This window comes from Ambystoma mexicanum, chromosome 13 (genome assembly GCF_040938575.1).
Source record: "Ambystoma mexicanum isolate Mex_15411 chromosome 13, UKY_AmexF1_1, whole genome shotgun sequence".
NCBI lineage: Eukaryota > Metazoa > Chordata > Amphibia > Caudata > Ambystomatidae > Ambystoma > Ambystoma mexicanum.
The window spans coordinates 380,576,282-380,599,848 of NC_090938.1; the positions used below are offsets into that span (position 1 = coordinate 380,576,282).

At 46.6% G+C, this 23,567-nt stretch overlaps 1 protein-coding gene across 2 annotated transcripts in view; it reads right to left on the minus strand.

The window, feature by feature from the left end:
* Positions 1 to 23,567, minus strand: part of CARMIL3 (capping protein regulator and myosin 1 linker 3) — a 2,002,476-nt gene that overhangs the window by 403,849 nt on the left and 1,575,060 nt on the right. Inside the window, exons 36-37 of one of the 2 annotated variants that reach the window (XM_069633925.1) lie at positions 13,998 to 14,087; positions 13,396 to 13,529 (exon numbers count right to left, since the gene is read on the minus strand). In XM_069633925.1, the coding sequence (XP_069490026.1) occupies positions 13,396 to 13,529; positions 13,998 to 14,087 (224 nt within the window). Of the gene's footprint in view, positions 1 to 13,395; positions 13,533 to 13,997; positions 14,088 to 23,567 lie in introns of both variants that reach the window. The other variant, XM_069633924.1, reaches the window with a different exon arrangement.

Here is a 23,567-nt window from a genome sequence, read left to right on the forward strand (position 1 = left end):
CGTCAGGTGTCGTATATATAGCACGTCACAACACCCCATGCTCCAGTTACTCGATTTATCCTCTAGCGCTTGAACGATGCAGAAGGAAAAATCACAGGAGGAGGCTAGTCAGCCGGTAAAAACTTTAACAAGGATACATCCCAACAGAGTGATCCCACACAACAATGATTGAAAACATTCTTTTTTTAAATTCGTTTTTTTTTAGAGTGAGTCAGAAGAGGTCATCCAAGAGCCATCACCAGATGTCTTCTCATTTTGTACAGAAGCGACAAGCCACAGAACTTTCTGAGCGGAGATGGATGGGAGGGTCCATGAGGAATCTGCGGGAGAAGAATCCATAGAAAGATTATTATGGTGAGTAATTTCTCCTTCAATGGATTGCTTTTCTCCTGTAGATTTCTCATCTTGATAGACTCCCCAAGCAGTTAGAATAACCGAGAAGGGCAGAAAGATTTAAACCAGTATATTCTGTCGGACCGCCCTACCAAACCTTGCATCAGCTCCCTGTGCAACATCCAAGACATAATGCTTCGTCAATGTGTTTAAGGATGACCAAGTGCATGCTTGGCATATATCCCTAACAGCAACCCCGCTCTGGAGGGCTGTAGAGTCTGAAACCCCTCTGGTCGAGAGGGCCCTGATGCCCGCTGGAAGCTCCTTGCCTGACGATTGGTATCACAGGGATATGCACACAATAATTCAATGTGACAAACAACTGGTCTGATTTCATAAATTCGGATGTGCGAGCAACATAGAAACTTAACGCTCTCTTGGTGTCAAGGCGGTGGAACCGCTCTTCCTCTTTCGAGGGATGTGGAGGAGGGAAAAAGACAGGTAAATCAATAGACTGGGAGAGATGAAACTCTGAAACCACCTTAGGAAGGAATCCTGGTCTGACTTTAAGAGAGACTTTCTCATGAAAGAACTACAAAAAGGGAGGTTTGCAGCACAAGGCTTACAGTTTGCTAACCCTCCTGGCAGATGTGATCACAAACAAGATGGCTGTTTTAAGGGATAACAGTCGCAAAGAACATGAATGCGTAGGCTCAAACAGAGCCAGCATCAAGGAGGTCAAAATCAGATTAAGATCCCAATCTGGGACAACAAATGGGGTTGGCGGAAACGTGTTGAGAAGGCCCTTCAGGAACTGGTCCATGACCGGAATATTAAAAAAGGAACCTTGTTCTCGGGACCTCTTGAACACAGACTGGGCTGCCAAATGCCCTTTGAGTGTGGCAACCTGAAGGCCTGAAGAGGCCAGTGACAGAAAGAACTCCATCACTGTGGTGGTGGGGCAGGAGATAGGGTCAGTCTCACATTATCTGCATCACACCTCAAATCTTCCCCACCCGGACGCGTACAGAGATCTTGTAGAAGGTCTGTATGCAGCCAGCAGCACCTCAAGTACTTCCTCCGAGCGGTACCAGTCATCATACTTCATCCTCTGAAGAGCCACGCACGTAGGTTGAGGAAATCCATGGTCGGGTGGAGAACTCGACCCTCTGACTGGGTTAGGAGATCCGGAGGCTGAGGCAACCGGTGTGGCGGACAGATGTCAGATCCAAGAGATTGGAGTACCACATTCTACTCACCCAATCCGGGGCGGTCAAGATCATGGTCGCTCGAAATCTCTTCAACCTTCTGAGAACCCATGGCATGAGGAGAAAAAGAGGGAAGTCCCAGTCCACCTGAAACGTGTCCCTCAGTGCGCCGTTCACTGGGAATTCCCTCAAGCAAAACTGTTCGCACTTCCTGTTGGACTCTGTGGCAAACAGATCCACTGCTGGGGTACCCCAGAGAACGAAGACCTCCTCTAGGACTTCTTGACACACTTCCGAGTCATGTGAGACCATGCTCTTCCTGCTCAGAGCACCTGCCAAAGTGTTCTCTGTCCCCACCAGATAAACTGCCGAGACTGAAATTTGGTTTTCCCATAGCCAGAACTACAGCTGTAGCTGTATCAAATCTGAGCAGAGGGGGCAGGAGTGTACACCACCCTGCTTGTTGATGTAGTGCCTGGCCACCGTGTTGTCCGTCAGGACGAGGACATGCTTCCCTCTGAGAGATGAGGCAAAAGGCCCTCAGGGCTAACCTGATGGCCTGCAACTTCAGCCTGTTGATGCGCCACCTGGCTTCTGATGGAGACCGGAGGTCGCTCACCTGTAAATCCTTGCAGTGAGCGCCCCAACCTTCAGAAAGGCATCCGTGACCACTCGGGCCTGAGGCCAAGGAGGCCAGAAGGGTTCCCCCGCCAAGAGATTGTTGTGCATGCTCCACCAGCCAAGTTTGTGGACTACCTGGTTGGACACTGAGAGGTGATCCACAAGGGCTCCCAGATACTGAGACCACTGGTCTCTCAGGAGCCACTGAAGGCACCTTATGCGCAGTCTGGCTTCTGGCACTAGGAACATACAGGAGGCCATGAGACCCAAAAGGCAGAGGAAGGAAGCCACTGGAAGGGTGGCGTGGTTCTGAAATAAATGCACCATCTGGGCTATGTTGCTGACAATCTCCTCGGGAGGAAAAGCCTTCCCTACCCGACTGTCTAGGACTGCTCGATGAACTGGAGCCGCTGAACTGGTGTCAAATGGGACTTCTTCACGTTGAGGGAGAAGCCCTGTCTGTGCATTAGTAGGCAGGTGTCGTGTCTTACAGATGAGACAAAACCTGCCGCGCTGACTTCCCCCAGATTAGCCAGTCGTCCAGGTATGGGAACAAATGGACCCCAGATCTCCTGAGGTGAGCCACGACTACCGCCATGAGCTTGGTGAAGACCCTTGGAGCAGGCTTGGTGAAGGCCCCTGGAGCAGAGGTCAACCCAAAGGGCAGCACCTTGAACTGATAGTGCTTGTCCCCAATAAGCAACCTTAGGAACTTCCTGTGCTTTTGGTGTATTGGTACATGGAAATAAGCGTCTTGCAGGTCTATCGACAACAGCCAGTCCTGAAATTTGAGTGTATGGAGAATTTCCCTCAACATTACCATACTGAATTTGTCTTCCCTCAGGAACTTGTTTAGAGCCATGAGGTTCGGAATGGGACGGAGACCCCCTCCCTTCATGGGTACCAGGAAATACTGGGGATACCAGCCCAATCCTCTCTGGTCGGGATGTACCTTTTCCATGGCACCCTTCGATAACAGGGCTCTCAGTTCTTCCTGGAGCTCCTGTGCCAGTTGGATTGAGGGAGGTCGGGGTCTGTCCAGTGGTCTTTTAAGAAAGGGCAGAGAATAACCCCACTGAATCAACTACAGGGCTCGGGCGTCAGAGGTTATCTCCTGCCAATGGGGCCCATGCCCTGCCAACCGTCCACCAGCCGGAGCCTCGTGGAGGGGAAATCAAAGCGGTTTAGAGGGCACAGGCGTCCCCGTCGCTGTTGCTGCTTGTTGACCCCTAGAAGCCACTCTGCCCCTTCCGGGAAGCGAGAAGTGCCTCTGCCCCGCCTGGCTTGCAGGAGCTGCGCCTTCCTGCCATATGGTACGTAACCCCTATAGCCCCTGCCTCGGGAGGCAAAGCTGAAGGCAGGCTTGGCCGGCTGCGCCACTGGGCCCAGTGATATAGCAGTCAACTTGGATTCCTTAAACTTTTTCAAGGATTTGTCAGCTTTCTGACCGAAAAGCATGTCTCCCTCAAAGGGCATGTCCAGCAACCTGTTCTCAACATTTCTGGGAGAAGCCAGAGGTTTTCAGGTGGTCCTGCCGCCTCATTACTGCTGCTGAACCCATTGATCGGCCAACACAGTCCGGTACGTCCAGGCCTGTTTGCAATGATTTCTTGGCTACCTCCTTCCTATCCTCCAGCAGCTGTAAAAATCTGTCCAACATGGCACCCTCAGGGACGTATTCAGCAGCATGTTCCAAAGCTTTCCATAAGCCGAAGGAGTATTTTGTAAATCCAGAGGCAATGTTTGAGGGTTTGAGCCCAATGCTGCCAGAGGTGAACACCTTGGTGCATCTGTTTTCTTCCCCTCTTTGTCCATACGCAGATTGGAAGTGGATGCTGCTGATCTGGTGGAAATAGTGGCAGCCTGTATAATCAGCCCTTCCGAAGAAGGGTGAGTGATGAGGAAAGAAGGGTCTCCTCTTACCGGTCTAAACTTCCCTGTAAAATTGTTGTTTACAGGGGTAATAGTAAAACGGTGCTGACATAAGGAGGATAAAATGTCCGCAATGGCTGGGTTAAATGACATGTTATGCTCATCTGTGGGACCCCCATCCAGGATATCAGTGAGCTCTTAACATGGGAGAGATGAGGTAGATGCCTTCAACCCAAAGGTGTCAGCAACCCCGTCAACCAGAGCCCTGAACTTGACGTTAGGATGGTATAGGGCTGGTTTTGTTGCCATTCCAGGTCTGGGGAAGTATACAAGCCACCAGCGTCCTGTATACCTTGTGCAAGGGTCAATAAATTGGCTTGGTCATCAAAACAACCGACACCGCCGGCTCCCGTATAAACGGGATTGACCTGATCATCAGGGTCATCAACTCCAAAGATGGACTGCATTGTGTCAAACAACCCTGATCTCGATAGCGGCACAAACGAACCATCAGCGACTGTCGGCACTGAGGGCTTAATTCCAGACGGAATAGGCTTCGAGGTCAAAGTGGCTTTCGATGCCGATGGTTCTTTCGGCGCTGAGGGGTGGTCGATGGATATCTTGGCCTCGGCTTTGCGCCCATCCAGCGAATTCTGCCTAGTAGGCGTGACGACCGAAAGGCGATTTCAACGTCATTCAATGGGAAAATACAACAGTCTCACTCTCATTATCACCTTCTCTTTATTAAAAACCAAATCGTGCAGTAAAACAGAGAATGCCCGAAGTTCACTCACCCGTTTCGCAGAAGTGATAGCAACCAGGAAAATCACCTTAAGGGTGCGCAATCTAGGGGCTCAAACAGAGCGCCTATAAGAAATGTCAACATTTTATTCCAATCCCATGTCGGAACCACAAACTGGAGGGAGGAAATAGGTTACACAAACCCTGTAAGAACTGCATAACAGTGGGGATTGTGAAAATTGAGCCCTGTTCTGGGGACCTCTTGAACACTGAAATAGGGCGATGTAACGTTTCACAGTGCCAATCTGCAAGCCCGCTTAGGTCAAGAAAAGCAGAAAATACAACACAGGGGGCAGAGGACAGGATAAAGGATCATGTCCCTCTCCCAGCACCAAATCGAAAATGTATGCCACCTGCAGGCATGAATGGATTTCGTAGCAGGCCTCCGAGTTGAAAGGAGTACATCGAGGATGTCGACAGACAAGTCCTTCTCCTTTTATCTCAGCCTCTCAGTAGATGGAGGGCCTGCTCCTCCCACTCTCCTCATGAGGTGCCAGGGAGGGCAGATGGGCATGTCCATCAACCCCAGATAACACATTCTTTGGGCCCAGTCTAGAGCAATCAGGATCAATGTGGTTCCAAACAAACGCTACCTCCTGAGAACCAGCGGAATGACAGGGATCGGCGGGAACCCATTAAGGAGGTTAAAAGTCCACTCGACCGTCAGAGCTTCCTGACGAGGAAATTACCTGTAACAGAAAAACATGCAGTTCCCGTTGGCACTGGAAGAAAAGAGGTCCACCCGAGGAGTCAACCAAAGGGAGATCTCCTCCAGAACTTCCTGAAAGAGCCCTGTGATGAATCCAGTGGAGACATCATGAATTCCCTGTCGGCGACCTCCTTCCATGTGGCCAGGGGACGGCAGCCGCTACCTGATCCTGACCCTGGGGGTGGTTCTATGAGGGAGGATCACATGGGAGGAGATAACTACCAGGGAGACTTTTGACTCATTTGGAGAAGACGTGGTATTCCCCTCTTTTCCATGAGGAAGAACCCATAATATCAGAGTTTTTGATGGCCTACTGTCATTCTGCTCAGGCCCCCACCTTTGACTTAAACACCTACAGCACATACACACCTTTTTCTGATATGCCCTTACGTGAAATACCGATGGAAAACCAGATAAGAGTTGAGAATTCAATGTCATTCATGGGCTCCAATGCCATACTCACTCAGGTACTGAGAAGAGGAAGAGGAGTAAGGAGTTTGTGCAAAGTAACAGTAACTCAAAGTATCACATGCAGACTAGTTGTTTTGCCATACCTTCAGTGCGCGGCACATTTAAAGATGGAAAAAGCACTATGGAAGTGGGCAGTGCAGGAGAGGACGTAAAGCCCCAGGTCGGACACGCAAATATTACAAAGGTCGCCAGAAGAGAGGAAGAGAAGGCGAGTGCAAGCCAAGAAGGTTGTGGAGATGAGAGGAGCTGCGCTGGAGCTCCTGGAAGACAGACCGCTCGCTGAGGCAGCACTCTTCACTCCAAACGAAAAAAGGAGACCATCGAGTCACAGCAGAGCCGCGTAAGACGCTGGGAGAACGTCTGCACACTTCCCAACGGAAAGCGGATAAAGGAGCTGCCCCGCAGACGCATGAAGAGTATCGGAAATGCTGGAAAAGACTGGCGAGTCTGGCCAAAGCAGCTGGGGACCCCAGGGCATTCCAAAAAGCGCAAGTACACATATTATTTGAATGGTATGACATTTCTAATGTGAGCAAAACCCAGAGTTTCAAAAATCAATCCCCAATAAGAAGAATGTTTGAATGCTGCCAAGACAAAGTCCAAAGGCAAACCCCAACTCTATAAATGCATAATACGCCAATGTGGGTGAGAAGTTTGAACAAGCATTGCCAAAGATATATATACCAAGCACCTCACAGTATATGCTATTTTTATATAACTAAAAAACTGAGAAACATTTAAGAAGTACTCGCAGGTGAGTATACCAGGCAATTGAAGTTGTGTATAGATTCCTGGAAGGAGAGTATACCAGGTAATCTGCAAACCTACAAAAGAAGTCCTGTGAGGTATGTATACCAGGCAATTGAAGTTGCACCAAGATTCCTGGCAGGGGAGTATACCAGGCAATCTACAAAGCTACAAGAAATCTCACAGAAAGACTTACACAGAAATATATTGCTTAAACCAGAACTCAGTGAATTTAGAGCATGTCTAAAGGAATTGTTATTTTAAAGAACACTTTTGCAATCCTATTTGAAGAATCTAGGGGAAGGGAAATATCCTCTGGGTCCAAGGGTCCTTTAACTTGTAGAACATTTTCATTGGAGTTATTATTTTTTGTTTTGTACACTTTTGCCATCATCGAGTAAAGACATTTTCCTTGTACCCTTTGTTGTTTTGTTTATAATGTGAGGGCCAGGATAGGATGTTTTGGACACAAGGACAGATTATTATTTACAGACTTCCGGACAATGACAGATCCTTAGTTTTGCTTTCTAGGTAGGGAAATTCCTCTTTAGAATAGTGCAAGTAAGGCATTTCCCCAACCTCTTTTCATTTAATAAAAGTCTTTGTTTAAAACATGAACACCTTGTGGCTGCCTCTTATTGCTGACCCCTCACTGCTCTCACTCGTGGGAGGCTGAAGCCTGTCTGATCAAGGCATTTGCTGAGTCATTCTCTCGTACAGCCAGATGAGCCACCATCAGAGAGACACTGTTCTCCAGAGCCCAGAACCACAGTCACATCGTCTCACCTGCACAGAGACAAGGATCCCACACCACCACATTTGTTGAGGTACTGCATGGCCACTGTGTTGTCCGTCAGGATCAGCATAGTCTTGCGTTTCACAGAGGGGAGTGTTAGGGAGAATTCTCCTGCTAGGGCTAATTTCCCCCAACTAGTGAGTCCCCCAGCAGCTTTGCTGGATTTCTGGAGTTTATTTTTTCCACCTGGTAAGAGTGTACATCCTTTTTCCACTCTTACATGTGTTTTGGCCAATGTGTTTTTACTCATTGTGTAATCTTGGGCACTGGAGCACACCACTCCAGGTGCCCCTGTTCTTGTACGGGTTACACAGCACCTTTAGTGTAGTAACCCAGGGTTGTCTTTAAGACTTCCCTCTGACTCCATTTCGCTGGGGCTGACTACTGTCCCGCAGAGAAAGGTAAAGTTGCCATTTACTTTACATAGTCATTTTTACCACAGACACAGTACACCCCATCTTTCATGGAGTACTGGAAAAAGCTAATCTGGACCCCTTTTCTGTCTGTACCTCCCTGAGCATTGTTTCGCTCTTTTAACATTTAGACTTGGCTGGTGGCAGTGGTATCTACCCTAACTTTTCTCCCACGATTATATTAGATAAACGTGGTACTTTTACTTGACTATTATATTAGCCTCGAACATAAACCCGCTTAACCAAATCGTCTTTCTTTTCGCTCCGGTTGGGTTTATTCGCCATTTCTTTTTGTTAAAGTCCTTCTTGTGTTTTACTTTGCGCGGTAAACTAGGTTCGCCTTCTTTGGTCACCGTCTTTTGGCGGGCTTCTGCAGAGAAGCCCTCCTCTTGGAGCCTGGGTGTCTAGATAGACTGAATGTGGGGAAGGGGTGTAGTCACCCCCTGCACAGGGTATCCTAGGAAACCCAAGTTGCACTTTGCCATGATTGGCTGAGGTAGTTGTCCCGGCTGGACAACCCCCCTGCTTTGTGATTGACAGCCAGGCTGTGTGAATGGGGGTTTTGCGCATAAAAGGCAGGTTTCTTGGGCTAGAAGTCAGAGTTGCCTGTGGAACTACAAGGAACCGAAGAGAAGCGGAGAGAACGACGGCTGCTGCAACTACCCCATACCGGTGAAGCCCTGCTGCAGTCCTGAGCTATCTTCCCTTCAACGACTAAGAGGAGATCCAGTCCGGAGTCTTCTTCCCTTGAGCCTGGTGAGGATAGCCAGCTCATATTCTTCAGCCAGAGATCTCCACCGTGGTCAAAGTCGCTGCACACTGCTGTAGTGGTCCGGATAGCCACCTGCTGAGCCTCTCCTGTTTTTAAGGAGCACACCTTTTTCGTTGTCGCTGCTGCCGGCTTCATCCCTTCAGATGTCCTCCTTCACAACGAAGCTCCAGGAATCGTGGGTCTGCGGGAAACCAACAGGAAAAACTGCCAGGGCTCCAGCTGCATCGTAGGAATAAGGTACTGTGCTCAACTCGAGGAAACTGGGTGAATCCCTTTTCTTCATCCTCACGGCTCGTCCTTGTCTTCCCTCCTTCTTATAACTTTTGCTTCCGAACATTGACAATATCCAAGTACTTTTGGGCTACGCTGAATCGTGAACTGTCTAACGGTGTGATCTTCGGCACAGGTCTCCGGTGTCACTTAAACCTGGCTACGACCCTTTGATTTTTGAACTCCTGTTTCTGAGTGTTTCTCGATACTGTCTGCCTAACCTAAATATTGCCTGTGATTTTTGCCTCCAACTCCCTCTTGGTATCTCAGGTGCTAAGTGTGCTTTTGCTCCGGTAGCATTTCATGTCACGGATACGCGTTTATTGAGTACACCGAACTGTCAAAAAGTGATCGCAACCGTATCCGCGGTATCGTGTTTTGTTCATAACACCAGTGCATTCAAAAACAGGGTACTTACCTTGAGACATACTGTACACAGTGAATTGGTTAGTTGTAGTATATTTAACGTGTGGTTTTGTTTAAAGTTTAATCGAGGTGTTGTGTTTATAACTGATGGTTTAAAAATAAATGTACTTATATTTTTTTTACCTGAAACCTTGAGTCAGTGTTTGCTTGAGTCACAGTAATTGTGGTCCCTTTGTGTAATCTCTGCTACTGCTCATATACTCTTGAGATAAGCCTGGCTGCTCTGCTACTGCTACCACTCTAACTTAGTAGTACAGGCTTGTACCAAAGGTAAACTTGTATTGCCACCTGTAGTCTTAATTGTGTGTAGTGGTCCCTAAGGGCACTGCACAGGATTCTGCCTAACAGGGAGCAAAATGACTCGACCAGCCTGTTTGCCCTCAACTCCAGCAAGTTGATGTATTCCTGAGACTCGGCAGAAGACCACAGTTTGCTCACCGTTAGGTCTGACACGTGAGCGCCCCAGCCAGTCAACGATGCGTCCATGACCACCCTCACCTTAGGCCAAGGTTGGCAAAACAACGCGTCTCTCAGCAAGTTGTCTCGTACGGACGACCAAGTGAGATCCTGAGCCACCTGGTTCGATACCTGCAGAAGGACCAGCATGTGGCCCTGGAACTGTGCCCATTGGCAACAGAGAAGCCACTGAAGCGATCACATGCGCAGCCTCGCCTCAAGCACCACAAGGATGCAGGAGTCCATGAGGCCCAGAACATGCAGGAAAGCCGAGGCATAGACTCGCTCCTGTTGCTGGAGTACAGTGACCATCTGAAAGATGTTTGCCACTTGATCCTTGGGCAAGAAATCCCTCCTTAGGTGAGTGTCCAGGACTGCCCTAATGAATTGAAGACACTTGGACGGCGAAACCTGAGACCTTTCGAAGTTCAGGGAAAGCCCAGGCTGTGCAAAAAATTGCATGTGCAGAGTAGGTGCTCTGACAATATATCCGGGTAGCAACCTCAAATGAGCCAGTTGTACAGGTAGGGAAAGACAGGAAGCAGCTTGCTGAAAAACCTGGGAGCCTAGGAAAGACTGAACGGCAGGACCTTGAACTAGTAATAGTGTTGGCCCACTACGCACCTCAGGTACTTCCTGTGCTTTCAATGAATCGGCACATGGAAGTAGGCATCCTGAACGTCCAAGGAAATATGCTAGACCTGCAGATCAAGGGCTTAAAGAATCTGGGCTAGAGTAACCATTTTGAACTTGTCCTTGGGTAAGACAAGTTCAACAGCCGCAGATCCAAAATGGGGCAAAGCCTCTGCCCTTCTTTGGCATCAGAAAATAGGTGGGGTACCACCACCTTCCTCGCCCTGAGTGTGGAAGCAGCTCAATTGTGTTTTTTGCCAGAAGCTGGCGGACCTGCTCTAGGAGGACAGGTTCTGGAGACAAGGGGGTTGCAAAAGGATTGTGGTTTGGGGGCCGCTGTGTAGAAATTGGAGGAAGTAACCATGTCAGATGACCTACAAGGCCCAAGCGTCAGACGTGGTCTTTGACTATTACACACCAGACCACGAAAGCCCCCCCAAAAGCATATGCGTGGTAAAACACGTCACTGAGGTTTGGGACCCTGCGGTGCGGCAGGGACAGAAGCTGCGACAACACGACCTATCTGGGCATCTTTTCCCCTACAATCTCAGGAAGCATCTGCCTCTACCTGGTGCAGACTGACCACATCCTCTCAGAGCAAAGGTGGTGAAGGTACGAAAGACCCTACCCAGAGACAACGGTTGTGCGGAGGGCTGTTGTATGGTAAACCCCCAGGATTTAGCTGTCACTTTTGATGAGTAGACCTTCTGGGGGGTGTTGTGAGCATTAGCTCCAAAAAGGTTGTTGCCATCGAAGGACATGTCCAACAATCTATCTTGGAAATCAGCAAACCAAGTGTCCCCTGGCCAAGGTGTTGGTGGCTCTACCCAACACAGTCCACTGTGTCTAGCCCAGATTGCAGCATTTGGTGTGCTGCCTCCTTGCCATCAGAGACCAGGGACTGGAAACAGTGCCTCATTTCCCCTTCCGGGCTGGGTGTGGCCACATTGGTCACCAGCGTCCAAAGGCCGAAGGAAAACTTCACCATGGCGCAAGAGGGAATCACAGCCCGCACTGCCAGACTGCCCGACACAAAAACCTTTTTGCCCCATGAGTCAAACCTCTAACTCTCCCTGTCCGGTAGAAGGGATGGGAAGCTGAATGCCTCAGGCTAGCCGTAGCAACCTGGACCAACAAGCTCTCTGGTGAGGCATGGGAGGAGAGAAGGCTGGGTCTGAAGGAGCGGGAATATATTTCTTTGTCATGTCTCTGTCAACAGCCGGAACAGAGGCAGGCTTCTCCCATGCTTCCACTACCATACTGAAGGGAAGGATCGTCTTTTTCTTGGGCATCTAGTCCAGAATGTCACAAAGTTCCTACTGAACCATGGACCTGTATGGAGCAGAGCATCCCAGAGTATTGGTCACTTTAGCCATCAAGTGCCGGAACGCGGCTTGGGGCTTTCCTGGGGTGGGAGTTGGCAAGAAATCCATCTCTGGGGAGGTGTCGAGGCCACTGGCTCCATGCAGGTCCTCTGCCAGTGCCAACACATCCTCACCTTCCCCGTACAACTTTTCTGGGAAATTCCTCAATTCCCTAGAGCACAGAGATTTCAGCCCAAAAGGGACCTGGTCACCCTCCTCGTCATACATGTCGTACATCTTTGACATAAAAGCATCCATAGGGAGTGGGGCGTATTCCCGTAGAGCCGCAATGCCCATGACGATGCAGGAGCTAGCGCCGAAAGGCCTGAATGTAGGGCCTGTTGGAGCTGAGTGACCTTGGTTTCTCTCTGGTCCAGGTCCGAGCCCATATGTGTGCAGGAATTTGTTTCCTGAGGGTACCCTATCGGTCCTAACAGATGCAATGGGACCCTGCAGTGCTGTAGCCGAAACTGCCATCGCCTGCACCACAGGCACAGAGGCCAGACCTGTTTGGTGCCTTGCCGAAGATGTCCAACATCTTCAGGTGGAAACTCTCTCATTCTTCTGGCGCAGAGGATTGGGTCAGAAAAGGTATCTCCTTTGGCTGCTCAGGCAAATCCCTGCATTGGTGGCTCTTCTTCTTTGAAGAAGATGAATGTTGGTGCAAAGACTCACTCACAAATCGGGACCTCTTGCGATCCTTTTTCCTCTTCTTCTCCTTTTCCTTGTGCAGAGCTGTTGTTCTTCTGAGGGCTGATCCGCGCTGCTACCTTGACCCGAATCTCAGAGCCTCACCCTTCGCATTGTGGATGAAGAAGAATTTCTTCACCGCCATTTCCCAGAGGGACTTTGGGTGCGTGGACTGGCACGACTCACAGTCCTGGGTGTCATGGCCCTCGCCCAAGCAATATAAACAGATCCGGTGAGGTTCTGAGACCAACATCTGCCGGCTATAATCCGCACACAGCTTGAATCCAAAGGCCTTTGATGGATTATGTGGGTGGAACAAAGGAGCTGAGGTCACGGGGCGTGGCGCAGCTATATATACTGGCCCGACATCATATCCGGTGCAGGGCATGTAGAGGCATTGGACGGAGCTGACGCGGAGCCCCTTGGCTGCGTCCCTGGCGGTGGAAACGTTTCCGGATAACAGCTGCGCTGGGATAGGGATATCAAAGATGAAAAATCTGTAGGAAGAAAGAATCCATTAGAATGACTGCTCTCCTGCTTTTTGCCACCTTCTGCCAAGCACAGCAAAGCTCCCTGATAGAATATGAAGCTGTAAAAGAATCCGCATTTACTTTTTCAGTCTTTCATTAGAATATATTCAGTTCCCACACTCAGACTCCATGAATAGTTTGTCTTCTTTCTGTTTTAAGAATCTTCCTCCACACAAACTGAAATTCCTTCATTGAATACAGCTGTGTACGAATCATCATTCATCGATTGAGGGCTGCATTCTAAGAAGCACAGATAATTTGTTCTGGTTTCTCGCTACTATACCTTCAAACTTGAAGACCCTGGACTCGGCAATGTAGCGTTCTGCTTGTCACCCTCATCTGCTCCTTTCTCTCCCATATCTCTTAGTCGTCTGTTAGATATCTCGTTGTTGCCATCTTGACCACGGCTCTCCTCCTCTACTGAAACAACAGTCATGTCACAATCAGAAAGACAAACAAACCCTAAACACTAAGACAAGCAACTTTTGATTCTAAGGGATGCGAAGGTGGACAATGGTATTCGAGGGCCTGCATGGCAGCAGAATGGAAAAAAACAAGTGTGCAGTAAATGAAAGGGCACCATGCAATCAGGGAAAGAGAAACTCTGGAACAAATAGGAGCAGAATGATAAAGAGAGTAAATGAAGAGGGTGGTGGTGAGAAAATATGCATAAAAACAAAGGAAAAGGGAAGGGGCAGTAGGAAATGACAAACACAAATATGTAATTGAAGGGAATATAGCAGAAAAGGAAGGTAGCCAAAAACGCAGAAGGAGTCCTGTGGATCTGGGAGAGTAAAGCATATGGAGGCAAGTGACTGAAGAGAAATGGTGAGAAGAGAACAAGCATTACGCATAAAGCTTTATGATGTCAACCACCGAAGGTACCTATGTGCCAGCTAGTTTCCGATCTTCTGCTGGTGGAAAAACTTGGCTTCAGTGTGGAAGGTGGGGGCACCGGCTTCCATCCTCCTTGTCCTATCCAAAGAAACAAATGATTCAATTACTTGCTTGCAAAACACAGCATCTATGAAGTTTTGCATCTGCACGGGTTCCATCCTGCCAAATATTTATATCTGCAATGGTATTCTTAGTATCAAGCCACAAAGTAAATATCATTCAGCTGTAACACTAGTAACACAGCGTTTGCATCTATCAATTGACACATTTTATGAAAATCTCTCAACATAAGACATGAACCCAGATATTCAAATCAACAGGTCTATGGCACAGTGCAGTGCCAGCATGGAAGGTTTTAACAGTTGTAATTAATAGCAGAGGAACTAAAGGGTCAGGTTATGGACATTCTTTGCAATCAGTGATCGATTCTTGGTCCAGGCTTTATATGTAGGTTAGATACCATAATTTTAATGAAGACCCTGTGATGCGGAACATTAAAAGGAGTTGGGGAGAGGAACTGCCAGGCAGAATTTTTTGGCGTTCTGCACAAAGAAATGCAAGAGTCCTTTTGAGCGATCTTAAATTTGTCAAAGATTAATAAAAAATACTCCTGCAATTGTAGGATCTAAGGTAAATTTCAGCAATGAGGAGGTTTGCTGCAACTCTTTCATTGAAGAAGGTACTTCAGTAGACATGATATGATCATATTTGAATCTAGGAATGTTGATCAATGAATTTGGAAATACTTGGAAAAAAGTTAAAATGTATTAAAAAAATTCATTTACACGTGTTTTGTTAAAATGTATCAATTCAGGGAATAATTACTTGGCACACTATGACCTTGTGGCACTCCAGGAAGCATGTCTTACGGAGACTCTAACATGGGCGTTTTATACCATCATTGTGACACTAGCCGTCCAGAATGCCAAGGGCTGCCCAAGTGGTGGTCTCTTACTAGGCATTAACAAAGCCTTTGGATTCTCGGGCAAGATTCTTCCCTCGCACTCTTCATACTTTCACGCTGTGAAGCTGATCAGAAATGTGCTAACCATTGCTATCATTAATATGTATTGGAGTAGGATGAACATATCAGCAGATACTTTCTTTGCTCAATTGCTTTGGCTCTTGGATTGCTTGTTACAGGATCAGAGCATACTTTATACAATTGTACTAGATGAATTAAATCTGCACTTAATTCCTACTAGATCAACACATTTATCTGCTGATGAAACAACCTGGACCAATACTATGCAGGACAGAGGTTTTGTTATGCTCAATGGCGCTGTTGTAGGAGATACTCCGTCACAATCTACGTGGAGTAGGGGGGAACAGCGGGGGACACTAGACTATATTTATGTTTATGTCAGTTTTTTTATGCAAGTTCAATCCATGCAGGTCGTTCAAACAGATTTTAGCGATCATAATTATCTTATCATGCATTGTACATTGCCCCAGATGGTCATGCCCCCACAGCGTAATCCCCATGTACAGAACATCCTGGTTAACAATAGTGGCACTCGCTTGCGCTGGAACACCTATAATTTGTACAAGTACAAACAATCTCTCACCAGGGTTTTCAACTTTCCATCTAATGATGGCTCCAGTTGCTATATCAAAATGTTGCAGATCTTCAAGCAATCCACAATGCCAGACTCTAGTGTCAGACATAAACATCGCCATCTGCACAATCCCATCATACAGCAAAAGAAAGCAGAATTACGAAGGGCTATTCATAAACTGGCATTCCTTCCATCTGCTATTCATATTACCATCAAAAAAGAACTGAAAGCAGCTTATCGGTCCTGGTGGAAGGGACAGCACTCCCTCCAATATCAGACTGATGGCGAAAATATATTACGCCAGATTTGAACAAAATCTACGAGCGGCATTTGGGCTTACTTGAACGAGGCTATATCTAAATCGCAGGGATCAGTTCAAATTAACGCCATCTCTAATGAAGCTTGGAAAATTTATTTCCATGAATTATACTGTTCCCCATTCGAGAACCTGACCCCATACACAAGTGTTCAACACAAGTCCCATCATTTTCCACTCACAGTAGAAGATATTTGAGATTGTATTTCTAATCTGAGTCGATCAAGAGCGACTGGCCCGGATGGTCTACATAATGGGATGATGAGAGACCATCCACAGGAATGGGCCTCCATTCTTCATCAAATATTTAAACATATATTTGCTACTGGTGAGATTCCGAAATCTTGGAAGCAGTCTATCATAATACCCACCTTCAAAAAAGGCAATAGAGATAATCCTACATCAGACCGTCCCATTTCCCTACTAGACTGCCCGGGGAAAATATTTGCTCGACTCATCTTGAATCAATTCAAGTCATGGCTAGACTCAAACAATCTACATGATCCATTTCAAACAGGTTTTCTTCCAGGTCTCGGCACCGCTGTTATTATTATCACTCTAAACAGCATCATCTATCATGTCCAACAGCGACAACAACCTCTTTATATTGCCTTCATAGACTTTCGAATGGCATTCGATGCAGTCCCTCGTGAGCTTCTTTATAAAAAACTGATGGACAGAGGATGTCCCTGGTTCCTCCTAAAATGGCTCATTGATTTACATACTGACACTTCCATTCAGGTCAAATTGTCCAACAAAGCCCTATTGTCAGATTCAATCCACACTGCACGTGGCTTAAACCAGGGTTGTTTATTAGCGTCTGCCATGTTTAATTTTTTTATTTCAGAAATGAGTGTACATTTTTTGAGGCAATTGTTACGGATTCTCCAAAAATGTATGGCGTCTTTGTAAAATGTTTGCTTTATGCAGACGATATGGTTCTTTTCTCAAAAAACCCCAAGGGGCTACGAGCTCTTTTGAGTGCTCTTGATATATACACCAAGAAAAATTGCATTTCAATCAATTTGACAAAAACAAAAATCATGCAATTTGGTAAACAGAAACAACGTTTTGCTACTTATCAGTGGCCCCTCCAAAATACAAATTTACCCTCAGTAGCATCACATATATATCTGGGCACGTATAATACCAACTGCCCCAGCCTGAACGCAAATCATCAACATGTAAAGCAAAAATGAATGACTGCCATTTCTCCAACTCACCTAATCAAAATTAAATATTGTACATTTTCGATGACCCCCATGCTTGTATATTACAAACAGAAATTCACCCCAGTAATCTTGTATGGCACCAAGGTTTTTCCAGGCAAATCATATCAATACTGGGCAATTCTAGAAGGATGTTACTGGAAGCGAACGCTAAATGTGCCTCTATCAGAACCAATATGTATTCTCAGACATGAACTTGGGTTATTATCACTATATGCAATATATAAATGAAAAGTGTGTGCATTATACCAGAAATGTGCAATGAGTATCATTCAGCCTGGTCTTTTGGGCATCTGAATATCTGAATATCTCTTGGGATCAACTGATACATTTGCAGTCACCTGGAGAGATATGGCTAAAAAAATCATTATCAATGCAGGCATCTCCCTAACACTATTGATTGAAAATCCGGCCAAAAAACACCTCTGGGAGCATGACTGGATTAAAACCAGATCTGTGTGTTTTTTATATCAAACATTTCTGTCTAATCCATTCACCTTCAAACGATATGGTGAAACAGAGTTATTTAATCATGTTTCCCACTTCACGAGAGAGGAATGATTTCCTACGATTTCGTCTCAATATCTGTACCACAAAGGAAATCCTATGTGTTTGTAGAATTCTACCACTTACTGAGGTATATTGTCGATCCTGTAAAATGGCACCTGACACGATGATGCATTTATGTGTGGAATGCCCAACATTGTTACCTCAGCACATATCATATTTTGAACATTTGTTTACTGTGTTTGTCATTATAACCAATGGAAGACTCTGGGAGTTGTTATTTCACACCACAACGAGAACTATCAGATATGCAATACTTAATTTTCTTTATAGTTTAGATTTGCTGAAAAATCTACCAATCAAATGTCACTTATAATAGACAGAGCATACCTCAAATTGGATACTGTGATGTAGTATTATCATTCACATTTTGCTAATTTTTTATTCATTGAATTCTTATTGTAAATTGTTTACTCATTGATTTTAGGTTATCTTTTGTATTGATTATTAACCTTTTCATTTAATCTTTTACCTCTTGTTTCATCACATGCTATTAACCATGTAAACTTTTATGGAATTCTGTTTGTGCAACTTTTGTATTTTGTATTAGTTGAAAAATCAAGTTTTCTTCATTAAAACAACTAATAAATAATAAAAATAAAAGAATAATATATGTTACGTTCTGCCATTTTCTTTCTGGTGAGTACAATGTTACCACAGATTCCTAATCTTTTGAAATAGCTTGAGGCGCAGACTAGACCTATGCCTTGAGGTAACTACCGTGGCCTGCACCATGAGCCCCTTAGGATTCGGATGCAATGTCAAGAAGGGAAGATCATCTCTAGCCGGCTGCGGCCCTCTGTCGAAGATATCGGTCAACTCATATTGCAAAAACGGGTTCATGGAGCGCCGGGCCTGACTGCAACAATGACCTTCTCGACCACCTTGAGGTACTGCCCGTTCAGGCCGTGTGTTGGAACTCTAGAACGCTCACATCATGGAGTCCCTCCGCCAGCCCCAGTAACCTGGCTCGCTCCGCCATGAAATCGGGCAACAAATCCATGGTCGCACCCATCAGCAGCTCCATCCCGAAAGGTCATCCTCCCCATCTAATATCGACCTCATTGAGTCAAAGAAATCAGATCTTGATTTGAGAACAGAACTTCGATTTTGCAGAACATCCACCGGTTGAGGGCTTCGCAGCCTGAGGTTAGCGTTGGCGGTATCAGTGCTGGAGTAGGCTTCTCCATTGAGGTTGAGCATGAGGGCATTTGTGCCGGACGAACTAGGCATTGTCAGAGCAGAGTCCACCTGTGGCAGCGAATCTGAACCAGCCACGGCCTTCACAAAACTTTATTTATTTTCCATTTAAAATCTTCCCACTGTTCCCTCAATCTGCCCTCTGCAGCGTATGACTTAACCCTTTTCATTTGACTAGTCGGAATCACGTCTGCGTCAGTATTTCTTTTAGTATGACGATTATAAGAGTGGTGGGACTCACTACGCCAGTGTAATGATTATTTTTTGTTGCGCCTGCCTTTCCGACGTTTCTCGGGAGTAGGACCTGCGCTCTCAATGCTATGTGGATTTCGAGACCGGCTTTCGATAGTGGTCTACCGAGTGCCTGCTTAGCCAATCGTTCCTTTACCGCTTTCGGGTTCATGGCCAGACAAGAACCACATAGCTCCGTATCATAGCTCAATACTGAGACACCACAGATAGTGTGTGGGTCCATGAGGGACACCCTGGAGTTGCAGCCCTTGCAGCACTTCAGTCGGGATGGTTTAGGACCCAAAATGCTGGAGGTTAAATGTTTTGCCATCCCCTCTCGAAAGGCCTTGGGGTGCATCGGCTGGCACAACCCACAGTCTTACGTGTTGTGTTCTTCTTCGAAACAATATAAACAGATCCTGTGGGAGTCAGAGACAGACATTTGAAGCCTGCAGTCAATGTAGGGTTTAAATTCCAAGACCTTTGTTGGATTTGGCATGGTGTGAAACGTCGAAAGTATTTACTTCTAATGAATCAGTGTACCTAAAGTGAGCAGAGTGTGAGGAAAAAAGAAACTAAGGACACAGAACATGGCGCCTCAATATATACTGGCCCCAACATCATGCCTTACATGGAATGCATGGAGGCACTGTACAGAGCCAATGCTGAGATGCAAATCACCCCCTGATTGCCGAAACGTTTGCGAAGATAAGCTACACTGGGAATTAGATATCACATGAGGAATGCGTGGAAGGAAGTAATTGTTAGGCAGAAACCTGTGCAGTTCCCTCAGGTGTTTGGCAGTAAACCCACTTGGTAGCAATCTGTACCACACAGATCCACTTGGTAGCTGTGGCTGAGCAGTCAGACTTCCCTCAAGAAGAGTTAGGCAGTATACAGAGTATTCACAATAGGTCAAAAGAACACAGTAGAACAAGTAAACACTGACCAGAGCTTGGTGTAAAAGAGATATAATTTTTTATTTAAAAACCACATCTAGAAAAACACACAGGCACTAATAGTAAGCAGTTCAAAAACACGGTCACTAAAAGATATACACTCCCTTAGAAGGATATTAGACACGTCTTAAGTAAAGCCCCACTTATTTTCAGACAGCGGTGAGCGCTTAACGCAGATGACACTCTAATAATTTGTTTAAAAAGGGAGAGAAAAGCAGAGTATAATTTGAAACAGATCCCAACACTTTCACAACAACAAAACAAGAGAGGAAGGCAAGTAAAACCGTGAAGTTAGAGTTCAGTAGGCCGGATCCACTTTAGGAGGATCAGAACGAAATGTGTCCAAGGTCACACGGTTGAAGTGCACAAGAGTCTTGCAAAGGTTCACAAAGTGTTGGACCAAAAGAAACGGACCAGTTAGAAGGTCAAGGCGGCCAGCCCAGTCCAGAAGGTTAAGGGATTATTATTACCTTGTAGCAATCTTTAGAAAGGGAGGCCTGGCGGACACGGTACCTTAAAGTGGTGAGAATACTCCAGCGGGGGCAGTTGTTCCTGGCAGCGGATGCAAGTCGGTGCTTTGTCCGGGGGAAGAGAGGATCTCGTCGGGGAGGAAGACAGGAGTGCGTTGCACTGCCAGGGAAGAAACCAGACACGGAGTTCTCAGGTAAAAGGGGCAGTTCTTTTATTCGCGGTCCAGTGGTAAGTGGCTATATAGTTGCCGGGGTGCTTGGCACGGGCAATTCGACCACAAGACGTCCTGGGATGCGAGGAAAAGAAGGTTAACTGGTTGTGCCCACCAGTCAGGGGAAGAAGCCTCTCCAGCCGGGAGATCTTCTCTGTCGTGGGGAAGTGGTGAGTCGGTTCCGCAGGGCTCCACCGGTGGTGTCGTCGTGGTAGATCGGCTCAGCTTCTCCCTCGTCGGATTCTCAGGTCCTGTCGCGACTTCTGAAGTTCCAGTCCCCAAAGCCCAGCTTTTATGCAGCACACCCACATTCACTCAGCCTAGCTGTCAATCAAACATGCTAAGTGGTGAGCCGGCCGGCTCACCACTTGGGCCAATCACACAAGAGTGCGACTTCAGTTACCAAGGTAACTCAGTCCAGGGTGCCTAAACCCCCTCCCACAACTCCTGTGGTACCCAGACAGAGTGGCACCACTTTTGGAGGCTTCTGTGGAGAAGCCCGCCAAAAAGTGGAACAAAGGGCTCGACTTGGGTTGGAGTCACAGAAGAGAACACAAACACCATTTTAGAATCGAGTCCTGGCAAAAAATACCAACCGGCGAATTAATATTAAATAAATAAACCGGCGGTATGTTCGAGGCTATGAGAATTAAATAATTAAAGTTGGTAGCCTCGAACAATGGGAAAATCCCATAGGGATATATTGGCGGTCGAATATAAAAAGTAGTATCCACTGCCACCAGCCAAAACTCGATCAGGGGGGACGGAGACGTGCCCCTCGACTAACAGACCCTGGGGCAATCGAATTGCCCCGACCAGTACGTCCACAATATGATGGTTTGTACCGGTTTCTGTTAATAATTTGGGACTAGTAAAGCCAATGGTGACTTTACATGCCCTGGGAGACAGTAGTCAGACCCAGGGTGTGGAGTCTATGGTGGAGTGTCACTATGACACCCCTGTGTCACTGCACGGAGGGTGCTGTGTAACACACATAGTAAAAACACATGAGACCCTATGGAGTAAAGGACCCCATAGCCAATAAAACACATCAACAGTCAAAGGAACACCATAAATCATGTCCAAGAGTGCGAGAAAAAGAGTCCCACTCTTGGCAGGAGAAAAAAACAAACTCCAGAAATCCAGCAAAGCTGCTGGGGGACTCACTAGATTAGGAAATTCAGCCTAAAGAGAGAATTCTCCCTAACAGTAATTCATTAAAAAATTCCAATTAGAGGGCTGCATTAGCGGGATAGGAGGTAAGAAGATGAGGAATATGTGAAGGGAATCATATCCATTAGAAGAACAAATTGCTTCACTCTCAATATTGTTCTTTCCGATGGACGTTCCTCCCATGGATTCCTCATCTTTGATATATATCTTCCACTGCAGCTGCTCTGTGGAAACATTTTTGCCACCAGGGGGAACAGCGTGGCTTTGTATTGGCTCCTCCCAATCCCTTTAAGTACCAACACCAGATATGAACGGCGGGGCCAGTATATATAGAGGGGCCACACCCCGTCACCCCAGTTCCACCCTTTTCCCCTAACACTCTAGACGCTGAGGGACCGCAGAACCAGGGTTTACTAGCTATCCGCCGAAAGGAGCAGCTGGGGAGCACGATGAGGAATCTGTGAGAGGAACGTCTATCAGAAAGAACATTACCAAGAGCTAAATCATTTGCTCTTGTGTTCTTCCTCCTACAGATTGCTCATCTTTGATAAACTCCCAAAGCAGTACAATGATTAGGAGGAGGGACAGTACCAAGGACACTAGTTAAACCAGAAAACTCTGAAGGATAGCCCTGCCAAAATGAGCGTACTAACCAGACATAGGATACAAGCAGGAAATCTTAGCAAACATGTGCAAAGAAGCCCACATAGCCACTTGACAAATGTCCAGAATAGGGACTCCTTTTGCAGAGACAATGTGGCGGCCAAGCCTCTGGTGGAGAGCCCTAAGACCCTCAGAGACAGTCTTGCCAGCCAGATTACAACATTCTGAGAAGTAGAGAATGATCAATTGTGACAGGGTCTGTTTCATCACAGTCCTGTCAGCTCGGCCACCAGCTGAACCAACGAAAAGCTGGGCATCCAGTCTGGCCTCCGTTGTCTGAGAGATGTAGAACTTGAGGGCCTGCACCGGATCCAGCCAATGGAATTGCTCCTCTGCCTTGGAAGGTTGAGGTGGAGGAAAAAACATAGAGAGATGGATCTTTTGAGAGAGATAAAAATCAGAGACTACTTTTGGCAGAAAAGAGGGTCTCACTCTCAAAGTAACCTTGTCTTCAGAAAAAAAACAAATATGGAGGTTTAACAGATAAAGCCTGGAGCTCACGCACCCGTTTCACATAAGTGAGGCAACCAGGAAAATCACCTTAAGGGTGAGCAATCTAATAGAACAGGAATGGATGGGGCCCAAACAGAGCTCTCATAAGTTATATCAAAACCAAATTTAAATCCCCATACATATACATACATATACATAAACTCTGCAAGAACTGCATTACAGTGAGAATCGTGAAGAAGGAGCCCTGTTCCGGGGACCTCTTGAAAACCGAAATAGTGTGCAGGTATCCCTTATCAGTGCCAATCTGCAAGCCCGCTTAGACAAAGGACAGCAAAAAATCCAAAACAGGGGAAAAGGAGAAATAACTTGCAGTAATGATCTTTCTATGGATTCTTCTCCCGCAGATTCCTCATCTTGATAGATATCCATCATCCAGCTCTGCGGCTCAAAAAATCTTCGACAGGGTGTGTAGTGGACCTCCAATCGTCCGTCAATCATCGATCCATCTTGCGCGGTGGTCGCTCAT